The following is a 26,961-nucleotide window of genomic DNA, read 5'->3' on the forward strand; positions in this document are numbered from 1 at the left end:
AAAGAAATTTTCTGAAAGAAATTTCAAACAAAATGTGGTAAAGGTATTTTTCACCAGCACTCTCAGCAAAGTCAATGAGGTTTTGAAAGTAGTTGTTCTCATTGCATGTGAAGATGATTTGTGTACCTATGTGAAGTATCTTATTATTATACCTATGCTATTTCAGGGTCTTACTCCATATGAAAGTGATTTTAAATTCTAATCCCATACAGTGGACCTGCACCATTTTGTAGTTTTTTTACAGTTTGCTGGTGCTACAAACCTACTTTCTGCTGTAAATAATCAAAGTCCTGAACAAAAAGTGTTTGTTCTGTTTTTTCTGAATCATCTTGACCTACAGTAGCAGAAATTGCCAGTGATGATTCCCACACATGTTTGAGTCCAAGGAGAATAAACAATTGCTTTATCAATTTTTCATTTCTGTATAATACCACAAAGTCTGTCATAAAAGGACTTGCGGAAAGATACAGCTTAATACGATGCTAATTAGGATATACACACTTTTGTAATGGGAAGTACAAGACAGTGTAGGATCATAGAATTTTTTAGGTAGGAAAAGAAATTTAAGATCATTGAGACCATTAATGAAAGAGCTCTCTGCATCTCATCTTATTACTGCCACAGAACTGAGATATTCTTGGTTTATGAATAACCAATTTCAAAAATTCAATTAGAAGTAACATGGGTTGTCAGTGAGCAGAGAGAGTGCTGCAAGAAGTGATTTAGTAGTGAACCCTGAAGCAATGAATAACAAAGTCCTTAGTAATGCCTTATTGTTCTTCTATAGAAATGAACATACAAGGCAATTCAGCTGTGATATTGAATCCTCTTCTGTGTATTGTAATTCAAGAATGAGCTAGCCTTGATTTTTGAAAACCTCTATTACAGAAGATGAAGAGTCATTGTATGGACCCACAGGGAAGAACTATGCCACTTGTGTTTTTCTCATATCTTGACCCCTTCTTCTCACTTAGAAATGCATTAGTGTAATGTTCAACAGTAATGTTTTCTCAAAAATTGGTATTCATACTTTGGCAATCATACTTTGTTGTACAGTTAAAGGAAGAGTCACTTCCTTGTCTGAGTATATGGAATGTTCTGAGGAGATTTTCTGCAATAATTCCACACATAGTAAGTGGGGAGATCTTTGTGGTGTAACTCTGGTTTTGATTATTCATCTTACTTAAAATACAAGAAAAGGGGCCTCAATGATTAGTTCCTGAGACAGAGAAACCATATGTCTTTGTTTTTCCCCCACCATTCCTAGGATCACTTCAGGATGCCTGCCTCATGCCAGCAGTTATATATGGCTCCTTCTCCCCATTTTTTTTTAAGTTTACAACTAGTTTTCAGTTAAAGTAATTGGTCTTGGTTACAGAAAAGAAATTTAAAATGAAATTATTCCAGTGTAGTAATTGTTTCATTCAGTGCCATGGACATTTTAATCTTATCCACAAGATATTCTAATTAAATAGCTCAACTTTTCGGTTCCTGAACACTTTTGCATCAATTTGAGGAACTTTGAGGTGACCAATCTACAGGATTAAACCCAACAAGTGTGGGAGGGAAAAAAATCCATGTAGACCCTCACAGCAGTTCAAAAATACCTCTTTTTTTAAGTGTGTGTATTTCAAACAAAGTAGGTAAACCAACTGTTTCACTAACAGTAATGATAAAGCACTATCTGAAGTCTGCAGTAAAACCAGCCTATATAGCATGAAAATGCAAAGTAAAATATGTCATTAGAAGTTTCACTCCAACTGTCTTGTAGTGGTTCCTTTCTTCTTTTAGTGAACAAATTTGTCTCATTCCCCACTTTATTTCTATAAGGAAATTATAGTTGTTATATTGTAAGATTATATTTGTAAGAAATTATTGTTTTAAGAATTTGTTGTAATCTCTGAGCTTATTTGCAGTATTAATCTTGTCTCAGGCACTGTATGCCTGGTAACAGCAAAATATGATTATGAATATTTCAAATTAACCAAATCCTCACTGAGACATGTGTTTTCAAAAGTGCTGTGATCAATGCTCATTATCCAGTTTAGGCACACAAAGATTGGCTTTGTGGCGCCCTCTTCAATTCTGCTTCCTTTTCACTTGCACCCTCCTTTCCATGTCCAAATAAGAAACATAAAAATAAGGTCCAGAGTAGTGAAGATCTCAAATTAGGATCATAGGTAGAGTTGGGAACAGAGTCAGAATTCTGTGTTAGCATTTAACCTCGGGGTGTGGATATCCTGCTTGCCAGCTCAGCCTCAGCATTTCTTCCACTTCTGGAAAGGAGTGAATTATAGCTGATATTTCACACTAGAGTGGACCCACTCATCTCTGAATTCATGCCTTTGCCACCAAGTTTGCTTTCCAAAATCAATAAAATACTGTGTGCTATACCCTAATGGGGAAGAGCTTGAGGCAGTGTAGTAAACTGCAATAAGAGGAGGCAGCTGGCAATTTATCATGCCTGCAGTGATGAGAGGCTCTGCCTGAACGATGGCTGGATAACCTTAAATGTGCATGGAAAATGTTATCTCACCTTTTGAACTTGAAAATGTAGTCCACCAAGAGGAAGCAATTATCTCTGCCAATCTGTCATGAAAATAATATTTTAAAATAAAAATAAAGTTTTTTAATTTGTCATAAAGCTTATGGTTTTGAGGAGTTTCCTTTTTTAGACTCAAGAGAGCAGTAAATTTTACTCTGCTGTTCTGCTCTGTCCTTGCTAAAGTACTGAGTTCTTAATTAGGCTGAGGACATTGTGATGCAATTTAGCCTCTATCATGTTTCATTTGGAGTTATTTTTGTATCTATTTGCAAAATTCAAAATGTGTAGCGAAATAAGAGATAGCAATTTCAGCATCCTTCTGAGCCAAAGCTTGTTTAAAGATCAAGTTGGCAAAGCAGAGCAAGTTTGATATTGTTTAGACCTAGTATCTTTGACTTCAAACATAATGGCTGATTTTCCAGGGAAGAGCTTTTCCCATTTATTTACAGCTGTAAGGTTTGAATCTGTAGCTATTTGGCATTTATAGATGGGAGGTTAGAACTTTTGTTTACTTCATTGCTTTTTAAACCTGAGCAAGGATAGATAGGCATAATCACAAATTCTGCTCACATAATGTCGTGGCAGTGTTGACAAGGAAATTGTTCCTAAAATAAGTAGCAAATATTTCTCACATGAAGACATTATTGCTACAATATGACTGTTAATGCAGTCTAAACAGTCTCTAGGCAAACTCTTTGACGTCCACTGGCATACTAAATGTGCCAGGTACATATTCCCAAGTACAAATTCATGGAAAGAAGAGTTTTGAGATCTCTGCCTTCACAGTGATGTTTAATGATAAAACAAAAACAAAACTAACAATAGATAAAAGTAACAGTTGATTAATGCAAAACAAAAAGAACAACAATATTTATGATGAAGATTTGCGCTGAGCCTAAGTGTGCTTCTCATTACAAGGTGTGTATTTCTTTAGATGAACAAATCTTGACTCACAAAATATTGGAAAAAAAAATATGAAAAATTCATCATAACATAAATGTACTCCATGCATTTGGAAAAAGATAGCTAACACTGCCAGCAATGATCCATGGTTATTTCTGTTTTCAAAACACCTAGAATAGTTTTAGACACAGACAAAACAGTTCTTTCATATGCTCCTAATTAAATATTTTCATTATTTTATAATTAATTAATTTATAATAAATTATTTAATTTATTTATAATAAATTGTTTTATTGCTTTATTATATTTATTATTTTATTATTAAACTTTTTTTTTTTCAATTCTCTGATATGCCTTCTACTTAGAGGGCTGAATGAACAAGTTTTTTTCCTAGATGAGGGTCAGCTTTCCCTGACTAAAATTGTCCTACTATTGATTGCAGTGATAAAAGCACAATGTTCTCAGTCAAACAACTTTTGTGTAATTATCTCTGCTGGATACAACACTGGGTCAGTTGCCATTTTGTAGTCGTAACATACTAATTAAAAATTGCTGCAAAAATTCTTAATGCAGGTAAATTTTGAACCACTGAGAGACTGAATAGATGCTTTTCCTGCCTGATTTTCGAAGACCTTTGTTGCAATCTTTTTTCTCATATTCCACACATTCTGCTGGGTCATCAGCACAATTTGATCATCAGAACTGTAAATTAGCTGTGCTGTTAATATGATGCCAGTTATTTGGGGAGAAGACTCCCAGTAAATTGCAGTGAGGGCTACCTCCAGTTTCTTGTTTCAAAACCACCCATCAACTGTCAAATTTAGTTTGAGGGAAATATAGAAACAAAATCAGAACTCAAAAGGTACTGGGCTGTCCAACCTGGCCAATTTGAAAACATATTTTATATATCTGGAATATTGAGATTAATTCCTCTTGCTCTGTCACCAATATAACTAATACTATGTGTCAGCCTCCTGTAGCTGCAGGTTCTGAAAATCCCTTGTAAGTAAAGTAAAGGTGGACTCATTCCTTTATAAATAACCCTGCTTTCAGACTCAAAACTTTTTCCTAACTTCCATTAGGGTTTGATACCACACAAACATGCAGTTAAAATCTATACAATTATTGGATTTGTGATGTTCAGTTCTAATTTAAAATGCAAACAGTATGATTGATGTGATATCTTCAATCACATCACCTGGCTTATGAAGCAAAGCAAATCCCAGTGAGAACTGACCTGGACTGACTCCACTAAAATCAACAGAGAGACTCCCACTGTCTTCAGTGAGCAAAGAATCATAACTTGCCTCAGTTAAGAAACTAATAAAATGCTCATATGTTTTGAAAACCCAATGTTTGTTACTCATGTACCAGCCTTCCTCAAGAGATCTTGAAAAGACTGGAAGCACTGTGCTAGCAGTGAGGTTTTTTCCCTTTAGATGAAGAAAACTAGGTTGTGCAACCTGTCACAAAAATATCAGGTATAATACAGTCTCTTCCCGTGCCATTTGTGATGTATAGATTTCATAAATAAATGCCTCAATCCTTTTTATCTCAAACTTAATTGGTTGAGCAAGTACAGTTTATTCTTCATTTAAAATTAGTGTTACTGTCGTAACACACTACTGAATAGCTCTTATGGTCCATCTCAGAACTGGTTGTTAACATAGGCTCTTCATTTATTACTAATAAATCTCTAGAGGAAGTCTTTATGTGCAAGTAACACAGATATAAGTCCCACTTAGAATAAAAAGTATTTAAACATAAGAATTGTAAAAATACAAGCACCAGAATTCTTTCTAATTTCAAAACAAAAATCACAGACATTGGCCCTAAGCCCTTGCACCTCTGCAAACCAGACTCTTTTGCCATGAATGGGACATTAAAAACAGCAACTATTGTTACACATTTGACTACTCTTTACATACAAGCAATATTAAAAGGGAGAATGGAAGAAAAAAACTGCTTGTGTTTAATTCTATCTTCTTTTGTAAACAGTATCTTTAATTATGTAGAGCAGTTAATAGAACAAAGTAGCCTGAGCTATTTTGAGAGTACAAGTTTCCTCAGTGTTTAAAAATTTGGCTTCTGGACAATTTTGCTGATAGTTCTGTAAAACTGTTTTTTTAGCAGCTAGGCAATGGTTGCAGTGTGTCTGCATTTGTTTTTTAATCACAGTGTCATAGCCACATTTTTCCAGTCTACTGAAGCAAGAACAGGCATGTAGATTTAATTTGTTTCTGACTCCAGAGGAGTTTTTCGCTGGATAATGTATTTACTATTGTGTTGCCCTCAGCCCTAAGAGTTCCCCGAACAAAGGACAGCATTCCACTCCCCAGTTGTAAATTCACTTTTAGACGTTCATCACACACAGAGGTTTCCTAAAGAGCTGGGGCAGGGAGTGGCTGTTTGAAGTCTTGCACCTATTTGCCTCTAAAAACACAGACCTCATCTGTTACTGTGTGCCACATGGTCACCAGGTGTCTGGCTTGCCTGAAGAAATAAGTTACAGCAGAGCAGCTCTTTTTTTAAAAGGGACGAATAAAAGTTAAACAGGATAAACACACTAACAATCTGTATAATGTAATGCTGATCTGTATGTGTTTCTTTGAAGGTCTATAATTGTACACAGAATTATTGCTGTTCTGTAGGTTCATTAAATCATTTTCTATATTTCTGTAGCAGAAATCTAAATTTCTATGCAGTATTTCAAAACATCTATATAAAAGATATGTTTTAATACTACAAGATTGTTCATAAGGAATGAAAAATTTAATTTGTGTCTCAGCACATTGCAGAAGACCTTGATGTTTTTATATTTCAAATTAATACTAGTAATGAATAATGTTATAGTTGTTCTTGTGTTCTCCTGGCATGGCTTTTTTATCATCATACTTAAAATACAGGATTTGAATGTATGAGGTGCTATTTAGTTTTGAGCCTAGATAGCAAATTGTTTGTGAAGCATAAAGTAAATATTTGACAGTCAATAGTATACTCAAAATGTATCAAATACCTGGGAAAACATAGAATTTTCAAGCTTCACATGGAAATTTTTTGTATATGGACAAATTTTATTGTCATTGCCATCCATCCACAGTATATGGCACCAAAACAATAAGGTTTACTCTGATATGTAAGTATTAGCACATGGAATAGCTTTGCTGAAATTTTGAGAGGTTTTAATCAGTTTTAGATATTGTTGGTAATTAAGAGGAACTTGCATTTCATTAGACTTATGTCTCTCCTGGTCTCCACTATAGTAGCTTACTGCCAAAGGAACTTTCAAGCAACTAAAGGTTCTATAGATGTATTCATGCTGTTGGATTATTTTAATTTTTAAAATTTAATATACTTTAAGAAAAACAGAATATAAAATCAGAAAAAAATCATATAGATTAAAAGTATTGTTATAAAACTAGAAAACTCTATGCACATGTTTCACAGGAATAAAGATTAAACATTGAGAAGATGTTTATCTTCTGGAAATTTTAACCTGCCTGTTTTCTTAAAAGTTGCACGAGCTTAATTAAGTTGCCCTAAAATCATAAAAAACCTTGTGTAAGTATGTAGTCTAGTTCATCCAGAGAAATGTAAACCTTATGCAAATTAAATTGTTTCCTGTCTGGTTTACTATGATTACATTGTCACATATAAGCAGACAAGCTGCATATGATTTCAATTAATCTGCAGGTAGAAGACACAGTATATGTGCAGTGATATGCAGATTGATGTGGGGTAATTTACCTTTGAATTGATTCATAAGGTGTCCAGCTCTAAGTTCTTAATTTTTTCTGCTTGGATACTTAAACTGAGACAGTGAAATTCCATCCCAACTTTGCCCTCCCTCCAGGCACTGCACCCCTTGGTTTTGTAAAATCTCTGTGTGGTTTTGGTCTTGCTGTAAGTTATGAGGCTGTATCAGGATGCCTCAACACTGTGGAAAAAAGAAATTATATTCCTTCATCTGCAAATATTTTTAGAGGAAATGCTTCTTGTCTGGAGGACATGGGTCTTCCTTGTACGGAAAGATACTTTTGTGAAAAGCCCGAAGTAATTCTTTACAGCAAGAAAAAGTTTATTTGAACAACTGACAAAAAGAAATATGTCTTCAGGTTATGACCACCAACAGCAAAGGCAAACTCAAAGGGTGACACAGTGTCTCTTTAGAGTGTTTATGCATTTAGCTGATAGCATTTCTCTGTATAATACCCATGAAGATATGGCTGAGAGAAGGGGGAAGTCATATAGATATAGCATCCTCGTCATAAGCTCCATATTAAGTAAGAAATATGTCTTTAATTGAGAAAATATGATACTTTCTTGGATCTGTCACTGAAATGATTATTAAAATCTGTAGTTTGTCAGGATTAACATGTTCTTTCTCATCCCCATCAGAAGTGGTGATTGGAAACTTTCAGCAAGAAAGAGCATATTAATCTGTAGTCAGATAAATCCAGTTTGCCAGCACTTATTTCACTTATCCCATGTAGAGGAAGACTTGATGATGCCTTGTTTTCTCTGATCTCTTTTTTTTTAACAGAACCACAGCCAACATAATTTAGAACTGGCTCAGGGTAATAGTAATTTCTCATCTGAGCTCTACTCCCTCAAATGATAGATTTGGGATTTCAAGACCAGTACTATTACCAGTCATTTCTTAAAGTGTTTGGAGAGCCTTGCCTTGAAAGAGGTAAAAACAGGCCACAAAACTTCATCTAAACGACCAAAAAGTGATTTACAGTTCTGCCACTGAGTGTTTCACTGACTGGTCATACTAAACATAATATTGCACAATACATTCATTCAGGATTTGACAAAACAGCTTGGATCAAATAGAGACTGTCCTATGTTTGGGCACAAAGTTTGGCCCAAAGCATATATTTCTGGAGGTCAAAAGATTTTAATAACTTGTTTTATTATATTCAGATATGCCTTTTTATTTCTAGTAGAAAGCATGCCATGAGAAAAGCCCATTATTTAAAATGAACTCACTAGAAACACCAAACAGCTGGAATCATTCCAGTACAAAATAATCCATCTTCTCTGTGAATTTTTCCCCTTCCTTTTTATGTCCACCCAAAAATACACAGCTGCCTCTAGACTTCCTCAAAAATGCTGAGGAACTTCCCCTTTGTAACAAACTGCTCCATCATTCCCATTAGTGTGGGAGGCACTTCTCATCCTTTTTCTCTGCAGATGTGAAATGCATTGATGGTCACCCCTTGTACATGCTTTGTCACATGACAAGGCATTTTAAAGGTATAACAATGTGGAATAAAATCTCATATATTCACTTTCTATGAACATAATAATGAATTAGACAATCCAATAGTATTTTCATACTATATTCCTGACTGTAAAGCATTCATTTGGTATATTTAATACTTCAAGAATAACCTAGTTTTTAAACCATTTTTCCAAGTTTCTATTTAAAAAATCTTACTTTCTCTATGTATGTGGAATTCCCACATATTGCTGAGTCCCGTCATACAACTGAAAGTCAATGGATGTGTTCCAGTTAAATATTCAGGAATAGTGGTAGAGAAAACCTCATTATAGCCCCATCTTCAGGACAGTAGGTTTTAATGCACTTGCCACTTGACAAAGGGTCTGTTCTCATCACTTCATCAATTACAGATTCCATGCTGCAGGCAGTCCTAAAACTAATCTTCTTTTGAGCATTTAAAGCAGGCAGGAGCAGGTTGGCCAATACCTTTCATTTTGTCCATTTTGGCTGCTTCTGAATATTAGTATAATGATCTAGAATGGCAAAACTAATAATGGATCAGAGCATACAAGCATACATTGCTCTTGAGGAAATTAGTAAAATGTTCTTAAATGTCTTATCAGGTCTGTCTTTCTGTCTTTTCTCTCACTGGAGCAATTCCTGAAGACAGGTACTTATATTTGCTTTGAATCGTTCGTCTTTTCAATTTATGCATAACAAACAAATAACTAGATGAAGGATAGTTTGCCTGAAGTTACTTAATCTTTCGTATTATCATTAATCAGTACATATAACATCTTTTCAGCTTAGACAGCAAAGAGGCAAGCATCTCTTAAAACAAGCTTCATCTGTAGGCAGGTGTCAGGAGATGCTTTCAAGGTCGTTTCCTTGCCTGTCTGAGAAAACAACAACTGAGCTGTATGTAACATGACATGAAAAATGAGAAGCCATTTCAGAATGGGAAAATTTGCAAAGTAAATATTTTTTATTTCTCCCTGCCTATTTTGATGCCTATATATATTATAATAATGCTTAGTTAAATATAAAGATTTGTAGAGAAATATCCATGAGGAATTGTACTTAAGTATAACTAAACTATTAACCTGTGAAATTGCAGGGGTAAAGACTATTGCCAATACATTATCAAGGTGAATCTAAGACTGTAATTACTAGCAAAGCAGAGCCATCCTGAGAGTTCTCATAGAAATGTTTTGCAGTAGATATCCTTAAAGTGTGCTGCTTTCCATTGTCATGGATGCTTTGGCTCACCAGCTAGGGAGTGCCATCCCAAGGAGCATTTCTGCTACTGCTGCATGTTCATTAAAAGAGATGCTTTAAAAGCTGAAGAGAAGACAAACTCAAATTAAGAAAACTAAAATCCAATCACAGCTTTTAAAAGCAAGTTCCCTTTCCCTTTCCAGCCTGTTTGGAAAGTAGCTACCGGATCAGTCAATTCACAGGTCTCAGATATACAATAGATTTCCAAGAAACAAGTAACTAACAGATCTGTAGCTATTTCTAGCACCACTATATCTTGAAATGTCCACTCTTTGGAAGGAATTAAAAGGTTTGCTCTTAAATTTTGCTCTTCCATCCATAAGCTACTCAGTTCCAGTACATGTATGCACAGTGACCAAAGGGGTAATACGGAATCATGCTTTGTTTAAGATGCATATTAAGCTTAACATGAACATTCTGACTTGAACATGTTACACCAAGTCCCTTCTATTCCTGAAAAGCAGTGTTCCATTGGCCCTCATCTAGATTTTCAGGGAAGAAATTACAGGCTGTGATAGTGCAAGACATCCCTTTGTGCAAACTAGTCAGAGTCATGGTAATAATTTCAACTTTCCTGGACAAAGTGGTAAACCTGCATGTTTAAGGAAGTATGAAAATATTGTTCCCTCTCATTTTTGGGCTCCTACATAAATAAACATTTCTGACGTCACAACTATACTTTTTCAGTGTGACTGTCCCAGCAAATGTTGTTATTGAAGGTATAATAAGCTGTTACTTCTATGCAGCTCATATTGTTTTTAGATATGTAAGATTAAGCAGATGTATAAAGATAAGGTTCTCTACTGGTGTATGAAATGCTCTGGAATAAACACCTGTATTAATTAGACAAAAATTAATGCAACTAAATTAAGTGAAGACATTTCTACCTTCCATTTCTATTTTAATATCTTCTATTTGTGGTCTGTTTATGTTGTATGTTTTTTTGTTTTTTTATTAGAGGACAACAATGGATGGTCTCTGCAATTTGATAAACATTATACAAAGGACAAATACAATAAACTGAAATCTCTGTATGCATTTCAGACAAAGACACCTGAGTGCTGTAAGTAATTACAGATATTATTTTATTCATGATGATTCCTAGAAAGAAATACAGAGCAAATACATGCTTAGCAGGAAATTTAGTGCTGTTTCATTTATAGTAAAATATAATTAATATCTCAAATGAGAGAATGCTAATTTGAAGCTAATTTCAATTCCATTAAGGATGATTCATTTTCTGCAAGAGAAGTGTCAAACATATTTTAATTAGCATATGCCAATTAGGAGAGCAATATAAATGTTTATCTAAATATGCTGATACTGATGGAGAAACTATAGAACTGGCATATATCTCAGAGTGAAATGAAGGCAACATTGCTCCCAGTTCACTTCTTTGTACATCAAATGAAATTTGCAAACCCCCTCCACTTATGCAGGTCTTTGTACAGATTTCTTGATTCTGCTGTCTACTATGATGAGCAAAGACTCCCTGACCCATTTTTGACCCATTTTTACCCATAAAATTGTGTTCTTCTAGTAATAAGAGTGCTGAATAATCTAAAGAAGTGTTGCAAAAATAGCATGCCAGATTCCTCTATATCATGCCTAAGGTTCAAGAGCTTTTACGAGCTCTTTCACAGAGGTAATATAATTATTTGTGTCCCTTTATATTTATTGTTAGATTCCTCCCAGGTCTAAATCAATTTTGTAAAAACATGTGCATTAATTGTGTTCAAAAGAGCCTGCTATGTCTGTCTTTGTGCTCGTTCTTTTATACCATATTTCTTTTCTCCGCGTCCCATCACATCTCATATCCCACATTTTGCCCTGACCATGTTCTTGCTCTCCTGCAGTGGCTGGTGATGTGCCAGCAGAGTGTACCTGCCAAGGGCTGGAGGTTTTCTGTGATGCTGCCAAATTACGTGCTGTGCCATCAGTCTCTTCAAACATAACCATAATGTAAGTAGAAAAGTAACCTGGACTCCTTCTCTGTTCAAGTTTGACTGTCAATCCTACAACTTTTTCACAACTATGATCAGCTGATGCTTGGGAAGCACTGTTTCTCTCTGTTGACAAGTACTTTAATATTTTAAGTGCAGATTTCCCTTACATAAAAGGGGAGAAAATAAACTAAGGAACGAAAATACTCTGTGAACTGATCATTTCATGTTTGTAACTGACTTGAACTACAAACACTTCAGGATATCTAAGGAAATCTAGAAAAGAAATGCTTCCTTTTAAGACAAAATGCTTAGAACCTGTTTCTTATTCTATGATCCTGTCAATATTCCTAGTCTGTGCTCCTGTCAATAAAGTCAATAACCTTGAACTCGGTGGAACTCCCTGCTGGAGCAAATCTATTTAGTTCTCATTTGATGTCTGAATACTCTGTTATTTAAAAGGATTTAATTAGTCTGAGTCATCATGCAGATATTTATGTATAAGCCAAACTTTTTTTAAGAGACCAGAATATGGTTGATGTGCTCTTGATTTGCACATTGCTGTTTGGGAAGCAGTTTTAGGTGTGGTGAGTACAGAGCATCATCCCATGTCCTTACCTGAGGATCTCCCCCATAGATCTGGGTCATGGATCTTTCCTTTTGGTACCAGTCTGTGTTCACATGTGGCTGAAGTTCTCCTTGTTGGGTCCACATTCAAATACTGCAACACTTCATAATAGAAACTGATGTGGAATGCCAAACATCTATTTAAACTGGCTTCTGGCTCAGGGTCGAAAAAGAGTTCAAAAATACTGACTACAGTTCTAGCTGTAGAAAAAGTAGTGAGTTCAGCTGGCTTTCAGGCTAAATTCTCTTCTAATAAAACCACATCCTGAAGGAGTTTTATTCTTGACAGGAGGCTAGAGTGTCCCCAGTGGAGATGGGACATTAGGATGCCTGGGAAATACACTCTATATGCATTTGAGGTTTGAAATAAATCTGTAGTTTATATTCAAATCTTTTTCATTCTTTGATTTAACTATTATTTTGCCAGTTCTTCCTGGGCACATGGATTTTTTTAAAATGTATAATGTATTTTTCTTACTGTTTAAATAGATACAAGCATACAGAAAAACAGAAGTAGCATGTTCAGATGGTTTCATGCTGCTTTTGTTATTTAGCAGAGTGAGAGCTGCCCTTATTAAATAACAAAAGCCTGTAGGAACCTGGGACAGTAGTTTTACTGTATGCATTCATTCCTACAGGTCTCTTCAGAGGAATCTGCTAAGGAAACTTTCTGCTGATGTTTTCAAGAAATACCAAGATCTTAAAAATCTGTAAGGGAGTGCTATAACATAAAATACCTATCTAGTGTCTTAAATATTCATCCTTTCCTTCCCCCATATGTACACACATGGAGCTTAACATTTAAGTATCAAAAGTCTGGTTTGTCTCACGCTTTGGTACCTCATGTTTGGCTCAAGTACCTTGATTTGACATCTGTCTTTTTGCAAAACAATAATTTCTGCATATTCAATGGTTTATGTTTATAGACTGGTTTATACCAGAAAAATGCTATTTTTTTTTTCTGGAGGATGCTACATTTATCATAAACAGTAATATGTCAAATCAAATTAAAGTAAGTTAATTGATTTATTCTGGAAAAAAAAGTTTGGAAACTCAAACTTCCCATTATCATGGGAAGCTCATTCCCATGGCACGTGGTTTTACTCCTAATTATGTCTGGTACTGATTTGGTAATGCCCAACAGTCAAGTTATTATGGTAATACAATACTGTGTTATGTTTTCCAGCGTGTAACATACGTGCTGTTCAAAAATCATAGCCTTTAATGAGTTTTCTTTATATAGAAGTAGTGAAATAAAAATTAAATGCAGAACTCTGGAGTAGGGCTTCTGTATAACCTACTCAAAGTGTTCTTTCATGGGAACTGTGCTACACTGCAGCACCATCTTGTGTTCTGAAACTTAAGTCCCATTATGTCCCTTAAATTCCTGAAAGGTAAGTTTTCACGAAAAGAAATAGATCCATACCTATTTATATATGTAGAAAACATTTGTTTCTAATATCGACTTCTCACCCTTCTGATAGATAATTTTGCATTTTCCAAAAGGTCTTGAGCAGTGTTTGGCAGAAACCTATTTTGTAAAAGCCAATGTCTGATTTCTTACTGCTTTCTAGCAGGAATGCATCTAGATGCTTCATTAGGTGGAATTTGATTTAAAGGACTTAGGTTTAAATATTATTCAGAGACTAATATTATCATTCATTAAAATTATTTTAGAAGACTTGGCACTTGCAGTTGATAATTTTCAACTCATTACTTCATCAAAGTGGATAAATCTGGAATTTTAAAAAAGATAGTATCTTTAGTTTACAGGAGATCAATAAGTTTTGCTGTATATTTTTAAATATATTATCTTACAAACGCAGTATTTTGAGAATTCTCTAGTAACACCAAAAAAAAAAATTATTTTTACATTTACTGTGCAAAATTTTGGTTGCAGCAGATATCTGGGTAAACACAGAGATCAGGTCACACAGGTGAGCACTGCAAAGTTAAGACCTAATCAAGGAGGTTGCAAACCACCAATCCACTGTTCATCTTTGGCAAAGCAAGCATCCATTGGAATAATTTTTCTGATTTTGCTCTTTGTGTGAATTTCTTGAAAAACAACCTTACAATCTTTCCAGCTATAGCTGTGAAATGGTTATTGTCAAATTCAAGGTGTAACAAATATAACAGCTTCTTTTAAAATAATAAATATGTATTCAGTTTAGCTGATAGATTTTAATTGGTTACTTATGTTTGCTTTAACTTCACTTGTTTAGAGAATAAATTGTTTTGGGTTTGTATCTTCTTAGGTATCTTCAGAATAATAAAATCAGAGCCATATCTGAACGTGCTTTCAAAGGTTTATACAACTTGACAAAACTGTAAGTATTGCTCTTCGAATACTGAAGTAAAAAGCAGCAGGCAGAGTTCTGAGAGTCTCGCTCTGCCTGATTCCATATGAGGAACTTGCAAAGTGGTCCAAAACTTTAATCCAATGACTGAATTGAGAAAGCAAAGACAGATTAAGAGGTCCCTGGGCAAGTTTACCTGGCAGGGCAGTATTTTGAAAGACAAGCGGGCTCCATACTTCAGTCCTGTTCCCGAAATCCTCAGGATGGAAGAAGGAGACAGTATGGTAGCTACCCTGCAGAAAGCCAGAGAGAATGAAGAAAGAGCAAAATGAAAGGAAGAGCTTGTGATAGATGAAAATTCTTTAACATGGTGTTTTGGTTTGCAAATGCAATTCAAAGTAACCAGTATAGGTGATGAAAGGAACATTTTTTTCTTTATTTTGCAGCAACTTGCTGAAAGGTGTTTTTAACGTTTTAGGGAAATGCTCAGTGAAAGATACAACACATAAATTGCACTGTTTGGTTCAGGACTTTTACTGCAATGTTTTCAGAAAGTTTTACAAAGCTGTACCTCTTATTCTTTTCATCACACAAGTGTGGCTGATTATCTATTATTACAGCTGCTGTTATTATCTTCCCAGACCATTTATAGTACTTCTCCCCATTTGTTTTCAGCTTTTCTTTTTCCATTATTCTGGTATCTACATTTATGACTAATATCCTTAGCAAAGACTGAATGGGATCCTGGAAACTTTCATGGAACAAATCACTCCACAGAAGGAAACTGTGAAGGGTCTAAAATATGACACAGTGAAAATATTTAGCTGGCTGTGCTTTCTTATAGATAAGACAAAGTGCCGTACATAATTGCTCTTAAAATCCTCACTAGAGAGAGTCCTGCCTTGCTCTCAAACAATGGCATGAAAATTACCAAAGTAAAAAAACCAATATTAACAGAATAGGAGTATTCTGGTAAATTATCAAGGAGAAATAATCTTAAAACTAATTTTCATGTGTCTGCTGCTAAATAATCATTCCATTCATTCATCTTTGGTTGGTCTTGTTTTAGATACCTGAGCAACAACAAGATAACAAATTTGGAGCCTTTTGTCTTTGCAGACCTTCACAGACTTGAATGGCTGTATGTTGTTTTCTTTTTTGTATATTTATTTACTCAGAAAAGAATTAATTTTATATATAAAAATATTTTGATTGCTTTCATTTTTGTGCATAGCATTACTTTACACTAGCTAATAACTAAGGAACTCCTGTTACACTGTACAAGGTAAAAATGCAATTGGCTTTGCAGAGAGCAGAAAACAGCTCGTGAGCCTTAATAGCTTCAATGACTGATGACTTTTAACAATGGCAAACAATGTTTATTAGGAATTGCTTGTTACAAAAGAATATATTAAGTAACCTAGAACTATAAAACAGTAGACAGATATTTTTTTGGGCAGGTCATTTACTGTAAATAGTGCTTAAAATGTCCAGGCAAAATTACTGTCATAACTGAAATATTGGCTCATTACTGCTTTTCAGAGAGATTTTGAATAAGTTATTAAAAATAAACAAATAATATGTCTTACATTCTTCTGCATGTTTGTGACTGTTGGATTGCCATAGAATATTGTTAGGTTGTGCTACTTTGTTTTTACAGAGAATCTATTCAAAGTGTCTTGATCAAAGGATTTAAAAGCCTCAAAGGAAAACGCTTTTTTCTAAGTTGAAAGAAATTATTTTCTCGAAGTTACACGGGTTTTTAATGAAACTATTCTGAAGGGAAATAAATATCTTAACCTGCCAAGGAATAGTGTGTTAATTTTTTTAAGTAGTTTGACTGGACTTTTGAAGAAATTCAAAAGCTTGTTATCTTTTATTATCTCTTCAATTTAAGACTGAAGTCAATTATCAATCTGATAAATATTTTGCCATAATTTATAGGATAATTGAAAACAACAGGATAAATCGGATCTATCCATTAACATTCTATGGACTCAAATCTCTTATTCTTCTGTAAGTATGAAACAGGATAAAAAAGGTGCTATTTAAAAGAACAGAATACAAAGGTCATACACATATAAAAAAAATTTTTACACTGAATGTGTTAGCTCACCCCAGAGTGCTGGCAGTACACCTGCAGCTTTCCCTTACCCCAGGCAAAATGTGCTAGAGTGAGAGGATTTTGGCAGCAGTGGACACGCAGTGTCTGGAAAAGTATAGGGAGAAGGGTGAGGAAAATGATGAAAGGTGTCACTGAGAGGGCAGGGTCGAGGCAGCTACAGCACTGGGTTCCAGGTGTCCCCCAGAGCCATGGTGGGACAGGAGGAGTCCCATAGTCCCTGCCCCTGGTGGCAGCCCGACCCTCCTCCCCAAGACCCTGTCTATGGTGTGCCACTGCACTCTCCAGCCTGAAAGATGAGGGACCCTCTTCTCCTATATCCCAGAGGGAAACCTCCCTCCATACCCCACTGTAGTCAGAACTACATGTTCTGACTGAATAGTAGATTTGTATTGGATTTCTACATTTCATTTTAATAGCAGTGAAGTGGAATGAACACCTTTCCTTTACTTTGGACATTAGCAAGCTAAGGATAAAATACTGCTGCACAGAATGCCACAGGGAAAATATGTGGAAGTTGAAGAAAATAATACTGCTTTGAAAACTATTCAAAATTGGAATGATTTTTTTTCAGAAATGCATAAGAGACATGAAATTTTTCTATGATGTAACTGTGGAAATATAACCAGCTGTACTATTCCTCTTTTTTTTTTTTTTTTTTTTTTTAGAGAGATGATGAATAATTCTCTTGCACGTTTGCCTGATAAACCTCTGTGCCAGTATATGCCAAGATTAAATTGGCTGTAAGTCTACCTTATTTCACTGGAAAAATATTATTTTGTTGTCTTTGTATGGCAATTCCACCCCACTTTTTCTTATGGGGTGCTGGATCTTGCAGAGTGCCTGCTGGGTCACTGCAGGGCTGATGGCCTGAAGTCATCAGTTAAGTGTGCAGAAGTCATCAGTTAAGTGTGCATGTCTGCCTCCCACTCTCTTCTGTGTAGTCAAGTTCTGGTAGCATTTTTCTTCAATTACCTTAGAATAAGTGCCTGAGTTTATTTTCAATGATTGATGGGTTCTTTTATATCCCAGAGACCTTGAAGGCAACCATATCCATCATGTGAAAAATGCCACTTTCATCTCCTGCAGCACTCTAACTGTCCTGTAAGTAATTGGATATGCTAGCTAGCCAGAGTGAGATGGACTTAAACTGAACAGTCAAGTGATTCATTACAGCTAATATAAAAGTTTCCTGAGTATTATGGTTATTTATCTCTTGAGGATATTATATTAAAATGTTTGGTTTGAAATGAGCACCGCACAGAATATCCACTGTTTATATTTTACAGCAAAGTTCAGCATTGAAATATATAGCAAGACTTCACTGAAGAGACTCTGGCTGATATTAAGATTTCGAAATTTTCATTATAACCTTTGTATTGAAGTCAAAGATCTCATAATGAGAACCAGCAAACATACAAAAGCTTGTTGTTTATTTTGATTGGCTGGTGGGTTGACTGGCTCATCAATTTTAGAATTTTCTCCTAAGTTTCTTCAGTGATGATGTAACCATCTTCAGAAAACCCCTTCTACTTTTTGGTAGATCAGTAGACTCCATGGTGAGTCTCACTTTCAATTTTTATCTCTTCTGCAGTACCCTTGTTCTGCAGTGGCAGATGAAATAAGGATGAATGAAAAATTCTGCAACCGTGTACCTGTGTCTGAGATGTGATTAGGTCACAAGCCTTCCAGCCTACTTAATCTTCCCTCAGTCAATTTGCACCAGCCTTCCATGGGGTGTTTGTGTATATATATATATGCAGAAGTACATACATATATAGGCAAAAAAAGTTATTTACTAAATCATAAAATGGCAAACTTCCAGATGCAATTAGCTTGTTAACTGAATTGGGCAAATATTTAAGGATGGAGAGAACAGAGAACTTTTAAAGTTTATAAAACCTTATCTTCAAAATTAAATAGACATCAAGAAGAAGCAACATAAGTTTGTTTTATTCTTTCAGGGTGATGAGACGAAATAAAATCAGCTCCCTAAATGAAAACAGCTTTTCTTCTCTCCAGATGCTAGATGAATTGTGAGTAGATTTCTTCTTATTTGTACAAATCACACAGTTTTGTGATTTATATTAGAAATATCATTCATCATAATTTCTATTTCATATAACATGCTCTGGAGATGGCATCCTTCCTTCGGGTATTTTTTTTTAAGATATATTGAACAGGAAAGAAATAATCAATAAAATCTGTATCAATCATATTGGGGCTTTTCTCACATTATGTTCCCTGAATATAATATCAATTATTCTTGTATCACTACAATCTAGGTGCAGGTGTGCCTTCAGTGTCTTTTAGACCAGTTTGACAGTTTTGGTTGGACTGAGACCTTTATTCCTCTGTTATTAGGATTTCTGCACAGTGAAAGTAAGATGAAAGGCAGAAATAAAAACAAAAGTAAAGATATGCTGTTTAGCCCATGTGGAAACATTCCCATCATGAAACAATACATTTAATTAATTTTCATCTACAAGCCAAGTTAATGTCATTTTACTTTCTTTTTGATGGAAATAAAATAACAATAAATTATGTATCTAATGGTATATCTGAACTAATGAGACAAAGCAAGATCTGATAGATCTACCTTCCCACCTTGTTTTAACATCATTCTTTTATAGTCCAGATTTCTGATAACATATAGAATAAATAATATTCTATTTGGCAAATAAAATTGTGTATATTAAAACTGCAAAACTATTCAGTAAAATTACTGTGTGTAGTAAGAACTTACTGTAACCTGTGTGTTTCTGCAGAGATTTGGCTAGCAACAAGATTGAATCACTTCCTCCATATATATTTAAGGAGCTAAAGGAGCTTTCACAACTGTAAGGATTCTTGTTTATTATTATACATAAATGTATATTCCTCATTTGATACGATGTTTTCAGTCATATGTGTCAGAAAAGAGAAGAGCACATTTGTTTGTATGCATCATTTAAGCTCTGTCTAAATGAGCTTAAACAATTTATATCATTTTCCAGAATAATTTTGTAAAAGGTGTGCATTTTCATGTCCCAAAAGACAACATGTTAAAATTCTACCTTTTTTCTAGATCTTGTTAGTACATACAAGATAAGCTATGCTAGCTACATCATGAGAAATTAATAATTTCATGGGAATGCTTAACTTGATATCAGGATTTAACTTTAAAAGTAGATTGACTTTGTTTTTAGGGCAAGCAGTAAGGAATGTGGCCAAAATTAATTTTGTTGTGTTTCCAGGAACCTTTCTTACAACCCCATCAAGAAAATACAAATAGACCAGTTTGATTTTCTAATTAAACTCAAATCCCTGTAAGTATCAAGTTTTTATATTTTAGCTATATTTTCTTTGTGATTTTGCACATCTCCCTCAGTAGGACATGATCCAGAATATGTTTTGTAAGAAATTGCCCCTGAAGAGTTTAGGGGAAGTTTTGCAGGTGTGTTAACGCAGCAGCTCTAACTTGAATTCTGCCAGCAGAGCTCCTCCTGTGCAGCAACAATCTTGCAAATCTGAAATTATCCTGCAGTATATTTAAGTACCTCTTCACTGGTCACTTCACCTCTGAAATATTGGTTCTTGTCAGACATCACTTCAAAATCATAGAATAGTTTCTTTTGGCAGTGACCCTTAAAATTCCTCTAGTTCAACTCCCCTGCAATGAGCAGGGAAATCTTCAACTAGGTCAGGTTGCTCACAGCTCTGTCCAGCCTGACCAGGAATGTTCCTAGGCATGGGGTATCTACCACCTTTTTAGACCACCTACTCCAGTGTTTCACCACCTATTCATTAAAATAGTTACCCCAGTGGCCCCCTGGAGTTATTAGGCTACCCCAGATCTGAGAGAGCTTTGGGGGAAATATTTCAGGGTTAAGGCAAAAGATTCCAAAAGAGGTTCTAATCCCCGATGTGGTCCAAGACATTTATTCCTGGAGGTTTCCAGGGGAGAAAGAGGGAAAGAGAGCGAACAAGGAAGGAACAGGACATTATCTAGGCTCCTGTTCAGGAAGAGATAATTGGCTCCCAGCCAATTGGGTCCATAAAGGAAGGAAGGGTTAAACTAATATGGTTACAGCTACAGGGGTCTCTGGGGTGGGAAAAAACCATTCCCCAGAGCGATGCAACAATTCATAAACAATTTTTTCCTAACATCTTGTCTAAATCTACCATTTTTTTAGTTTAAAACCATTACCCCTTGTCCTGTTGCAACAGGCCCTACTAAAAATGGTTCTGGAGATTAAAAACCAGATGTTTTCTTGGACAGCAGTGCAGTAGTTTATGATTTGACCTGATATGATTATGTGTGAGCTGTAGCTAGCAGTACACATACCTTTTTTGATCAGACCAGCTTCCTCACAGTGACTGGAACCCCCTGGCCAAATTCAACTAAATTTGGTAAACGGCTAATGAACTGAAAATACCAAATCTGTATAAGTGTCATGAAAATAAGCAGCTGAGCACAGAAAATAATAACCAATTACCTCCTTAACAGTCAAGCTACAGCATGATTTTATCACTTTATTTATTATTTAACACCAAAGAACTCATACAACTAAGTGATCATGGCCTTCCACCTATTTTAGTTAAAAAACTGTTAAATCTTGAGATAGATCAATATACAGCTGTATTTTGGCAGTTTGTAAAACACCAGTTCCCTCTTCATCTGTTTGAAATACTAGAAATAGTTGGGGAAAGCATTCCCTAGTATTCATTGCAGCACTTAAATAAAAGTAGCACACTTCCATGTTGGGGCTTTCTCATGTCTGCCAGCAAAACTGCCCACCAACCCACATCAACTAACCAGTAAGTCTGTACTTTTCTCCATTTTTGCCTAAATATGTTCAGAATTCACAGGAATATTGCATTCAAATCTTTGAACAATAAATCCAAATAAGGCTCTCCACAAGGAGAACCAAGGACCCCATACAAGGTGCACATCGAACCAGAGAATGGGAAGGACTGGAAGAATACAGAACCTGAAGTTCTAAAAGAACATCTTACATAGTTAAATTTTATTGATCTAGCATTGCAGGGGGAAAAAATATTGCTGCTCTCATATGCATATATAAAATTTAAAATAAGGAACCTCAGCCATGTGTCACAAAAAAGCCAGCATTTTTTCTTACATGCTGTATTCTGTGTCCCAGCTTCCTGCTGGTTTTGACGTAATGAAGACTGAGTTCTTGGGTTGGTTTGTTTGTCCAGGAAAGCACTCCCTGAGATAAGAGAAGAGATGTGTAAAAGTATTACTCCTAGAACAAGTTATTATTTCCCCAGAGATGATGAAAGAACATCAGTAGAATAGTACTTTGAAAGGGCAACATATTAATCAGACATTCATTAATTCTCATGACTGAGAGCAGCACTAAAAGTTTTCTTCATGAATCCGGAAGAACAGTGAGCTTATTAAAATTATTTTCAATCCTTTTTTTTCCACTCCAGATTTTGCAAAGACTTTTTGGTCAGGTTTTGAAGGGCTGGCAGATTAGATGCAATAAAATTTTTATCTAGTTTCCTATAATCATAAAATCACAATTAAATGCTCAAAAAAATTGTTTTTTTGCTACTGAGTTTCTATGGCCTTTTACTGAGAATGTATTTTTACAGCAGCTTGGAGGGCATTGAAATTCCAAACATCCAGAGAAGAATGTTCAGTCCCCTGAGAAACCTTTCCCACATGTAAGTAGATTATTTTAGAAAGTTTGCTTTCTTTGGCCTGAATTTTACACTTACAGAGTACTGGATAATTGAAAACAAAGGTGTATGAAAAGCAGTACATGAGTTGTCGAATTTTGACCATTTTTTATTAACTGTTCTTCTTTCAGAATATGTTTTCTGAGTAGTTACTAGATAGTTTTGATATTCTGACAATCAACCTAGAACGATCTCTCATCTGTTTCTCACAACCAGATATTTTAAGAAATTCCAGTACTGTGGGTATGCTCCTCACGTGCGCAGCTGCAAACCCAACACAGATGGGATTTCCTCCCTCGAGAATCTTTTAGCTAGCATCATACAGAGAGTGTTTGTCTGGGTTGTATCAGCCATTACCTGCTTTGGAAACATTTTTGTTATCTGCATGAGGCCTTACATCAGATCGGAGAACAAACTGCATGCCATCTCCATAATGTCCCTCTGCTGTGAGTACTCCATATCTAGAATATCTTTATAGTCTGCTTGTAGCGTGTATGATAGTTGTTTTTATAGTATAGTGATGTATTTCTAGCATTAGATTAACTCTACTTTCGTGACATTGCAAATGAAAACACAAAATGCCGTGGCTTATATACCGTTAAGGTCTTATATACCTTAAGAGGTATATAAGAGGTTCTAAGAGGTATATAAGAGGTATATTAAGAGGTCTCATTAAATGCTGCCTTTGGCAGCTGGGACATTCCAAAAGTTTCATGTTTGCTTTTCATGCCATGGGAATTCTGTCAAATTCTCACTGTCTTCAGCGAGAAGAAATAAAATTCCAATATTTCAAATGCCCAAAAACCTATATTTTACTATGCATTTCTCAGTAAGTAGCAATTTCTGCATATAATTATTGTGTTCAAGTATTCTATTCTTTGCACAAATAAAAGGTTGTTTATGCAAATATAAAAAATTAATCTATCCTAGCTCCCCAATATTAGGAATTGGGGTGATTTTTCTTTAATTTTAGTCCTGAAAGCAAGACAAGTTTATGGATGAACTACTTGGCAGTAAAATCACTACAATTCTGAGTCTCTCAATACTGAAGAGTCTATGAGGACTGCACAAATGCAGTTAGATGCATTTTGAGAGATAGTTGCCAACATTGCATAAAATTATTGCAACATTTCTGAATATAGCATGTCAGTGATTTTGAAACTTTGTTTTTCTATAAAACAATCTGAATACTTTGCAAAAATTTTAGCAAAATACCCATGAAGCCTTCAGTTCTGTGTTGACAGGTCATCTCCCCTTACTAGTCTTAGAAAACTATGCACATGAGTTTTGAACTAGCATAAGGTGGAAAAAATAAACTTCGAATCCAGCAGAGATGGCCTACCCAAATAAAATTATCTTAAGCCAAATGTTAATATAGAAATAAATAAAGAAATAAGACCTAATAAAAAAGGGTTGCAAGAATATTTCTATAAATAAAGCTGTATATTTTTCTATTTGCAAAACTATTTTACCAGAGCTTTAAAAAATGGAAACAAGTATGAAACATGGACTGTCAGACCAAATGAAAAGGAAAACAAAAAAGGAAAAAGTAATATAATTACTTAATTACTAAGTAATTACTATAATTAAGTAATTATATTTACTTAATTGTAATTCATAGTACTAGTCCTGGTGTAATATTGATTTTATATCTAATATCTAATATCTATCTAATATCTATCTTATCTATCTTATATCTATATCTATGTAGTAGCTTACTTGTAAGTAGATATTTATATATTTATTTATGTGTGTGTGTGTCTGTTTTCCAACATACATGTACAGAGAGAATGGGAGTTCAGATGTGTAAATAATGATGTTAAGCACTGTGCCCACAGGTGCTGACTGTCTGATGGGAATATATTTATTTGTGATTGGAGCTTTTGATCTTAAATATCGTGGAGAATACAACAAGCACGCTCAGTTGTGGATGGACAGTATTCACTGTCAGTTGGTCGGATCGCTGGCTATTCTGTCTACAGAGGTGTCAGTCTTACTGTTGACTTATCTGACTTTGGAAAAATACATCTGCATAGTTTATCCTTTTAGGTGTTTGAAGCCCAGAAAATGCAGGACAATTTCCATTTTGGTTCTTATCTGGATAATCGGGTTTGCTGTTGCTTTTATCCCACTGAGCAATAAGGAATTTTTCAGGAACTACTATGGCACCAATGGCGTCTGTTTTCCTCTTCACTCAGAACAATCAGAAAGTTCAGGAAGTCAGATTTATTCTGTTGTGATTTTCTTAGGTAAGTTGCTTTTCTTCTTTATGTATTACTAGAGCTGCAAAGGAACCAAGTTTTCAAACAATTAAGATAGCTGTGATGTTCACACCTCCTTGGATTTAGATGCTCCAGCAAGCATTTAAAGACTATTTCCAATATAAATGCTTTACTGTATTAGATGTGTACCTACTTATCTTAAAATGCATGAAGGGATGAGAAAGTAGAAATAAATTATTGACCATTATGTTCTTGAATTAATAGACTATGTTAGGGAAGTAGAGCAATGGTAAGGCCAGAGAAGAACTATTTAGTTTTAATCAGATGGCAGTCTTTTGCCAGTTATCAGTGAAAAAAAATGAATACTTGAGTAGAGACAAAAATTCAGTCTTCAGATGAGGACAGACTCAGATTTTCTGGCCTCTTAATTCCATGGACTAGCAGTTTAGATGAAATATTCTTCTTTACTACCCAGACTGCAAATAGGTGATGTAGAATTGCCATTATTCTCTTAAGGTATAATTAATTTTTACTTTTAAACAGGTGTAAACTTGGCAGCTTTTATCATCATTGTGTTTTCCTACGGGAGTATGTTCTACAGTGTTCACCAGACAGCTATTATGGCTACTGAAATTCGGAATCATATTAAAAAAGAGATGATCCTTGCTAAACGTTTTTTCTTCATTGTATTTACTGATGCACTATGTTGGATACCTATTTTTATTTTGAAACTCCTTTCTTTACTTCGAGTAGAAATACCAGGTATGTCCATTCTTTTATGAGGCTGTTTCAACAGTGTTTGTATGAAATGTTCCTTCTACTTCAGAAGAAAAATAATTTAATGAAATGAACTATATTGCTGAAATTAACTTCATGTTCTATATCTATATATATGTACACACAATATAATGAACTATATAGTTTTGCTATTTAATTAAACTCTATTACTATAATCATGAAAGATTAGCCACCTTTGAGTTACATAAAAAACTCCAAAATTCAAATCATTCAAGTCTGTCTACATATAATATCTATAAAGTGTACAAAATATATTTGAAAGTCAAGTCTGAGTTGCATTGGCTTTTCTCATCTTAGGGCTTTTGCTGGTTCTGTTGCCTAAATGTCTCAAGACAATATAGTGTTTTCTATCTTGATTCAATAATGTAACTTATTCTGAAATGACTTTATTTTACAAGCTGGTATTTATAGCTCCACTCATTAAGTTACATAAAGATCTGTTTATCTTCTTCATGCTGTGAATATATTCCCATGTAAAAATAGGGTAACCTAAAGACTAAAATTGCACCTTAATTTTTCCCTTCTCTTTGCAATATCAGTAGATGCCAGAAAAAAAGCTTTTTCATGTGGGGCTTATTAAACCTGTTAGAAAGAACATGTGAGTATGAATGGAACAATCAGCAACAGCAGATTCAGACTCAGTGTACAGATGTATGTCACAATATTACATTGGCAAGAAAATGTTTTAGCTTGGATGTTTTTGCCTTATGTGCTGACCAGGAGGTTTGGGAGTTGAAATTTTCAAAGTTTGGACTTGCATCTCAAATGAATGGAAGTTACGCTGATTATGTTAAATATCCAGTTATTTCAAATATTTTTAAATTGTTCTTCAAGAAGCTATCAAACTACTCATGATATTTGAAAGAAAATATCTTGAAAAGTAGAAGCAGGTGTATTATAAGTCAAGAAACCTTGAAGAAATCTTGCTGAATCACAGGGTGATCTTTGGTTCAGCAAATTAGTGTCCTGTGATAGATTAAACAGTAATTACTCAATTCATGAAACTAAAGACATGACAGCTAGCTGTCCGAATTGACACAAATTGTAAACCTCCTTTGATAGCATTTGCTTTGTGTTAGTTGTTTTAGAACTAAGCACCTGCTTGTTTCCGAAACTGTAGCCAATGTGATGGGCGTCAACAGGAATGTCTTGATATTGCAACAAAGTTGTAAAAGTGGAGAGGGGCGTAGAGGGGTGTCCCAGAAGGAGAGTCAATTAAGATTTTTATGCCTCTTGGAACTGTTCTGTAACAATTTTATAAGTCAAACAACACAATGGAGGGCACCTACTGACGTCTTTCAG

General features: G+C 34.9%; 1 protein-coding gene across 1 annotated transcript in view; it reads left to right on the forward strand.

Annotated features, from left to right (window-relative positions):
* The window catches only part of RXFP1 (relaxin family peptide receptor 1), an 85,026-nt gene that overhangs the window by 57,055 nt on the left and 1,010 nt on the right, over positions 1-26,961 (forward strand). Inside the window, exons 3-17 of the mRNA XM_053976667.1 lie at positions 10,915-11,019; positions 11,813-11,918; positions 13,165-13,236; positions 14,785-14,856; positions 15,896-15,967; positions 16,771-16,842; positions 17,617-17,691; positions 17,981-18,052; positions 18,913-18,984; positions 19,717-19,788; positions 20,185-20,256; positions 22,553-22,624; positions 22,856-23,085; positions 24,478-24,888; positions 25,405-25,623. Of these exons, the coding sequence (XP_053832642.1) occupies positions 10,915-11,019; positions 11,813-11,918; positions 13,165-13,236; positions 14,785-14,856; positions 15,896-15,967; positions 16,771-16,842; positions 17,617-17,691; positions 17,981-18,052; positions 18,913-18,984; positions 19,717-19,788; positions 20,185-20,256; positions 22,553-22,624; positions 22,856-23,085; positions 24,478-24,888; positions 25,405-25,623 (1,794 nt within the window). The remainder of the gene's footprint in view (positions 1-10,914; positions 11,020-11,812; positions 11,919-13,164; positions 13,237-14,784; positions 14,857-15,895; positions 15,968-16,770; positions 16,843-17,616; positions 17,692-17,980; positions 18,053-18,912; positions 18,985-19,716; positions 19,789-20,184; positions 20,257-22,552; positions 22,625-22,855; positions 23,086-24,477; positions 24,889-25,404; positions 25,624-26,961) is intronic.

The sequence above is a fragment of the Vidua macroura genome, chromosome 4 (genome assembly GCF_024509145.1).
Source record: "Vidua macroura isolate BioBank_ID:100142 chromosome 4, ASM2450914v1, whole genome shotgun sequence".
Taxonomy (NCBI): Eukaryota; Metazoa; Chordata; class Aves; order Passeriformes; family Viduidae; genus Vidua; species Vidua macroura.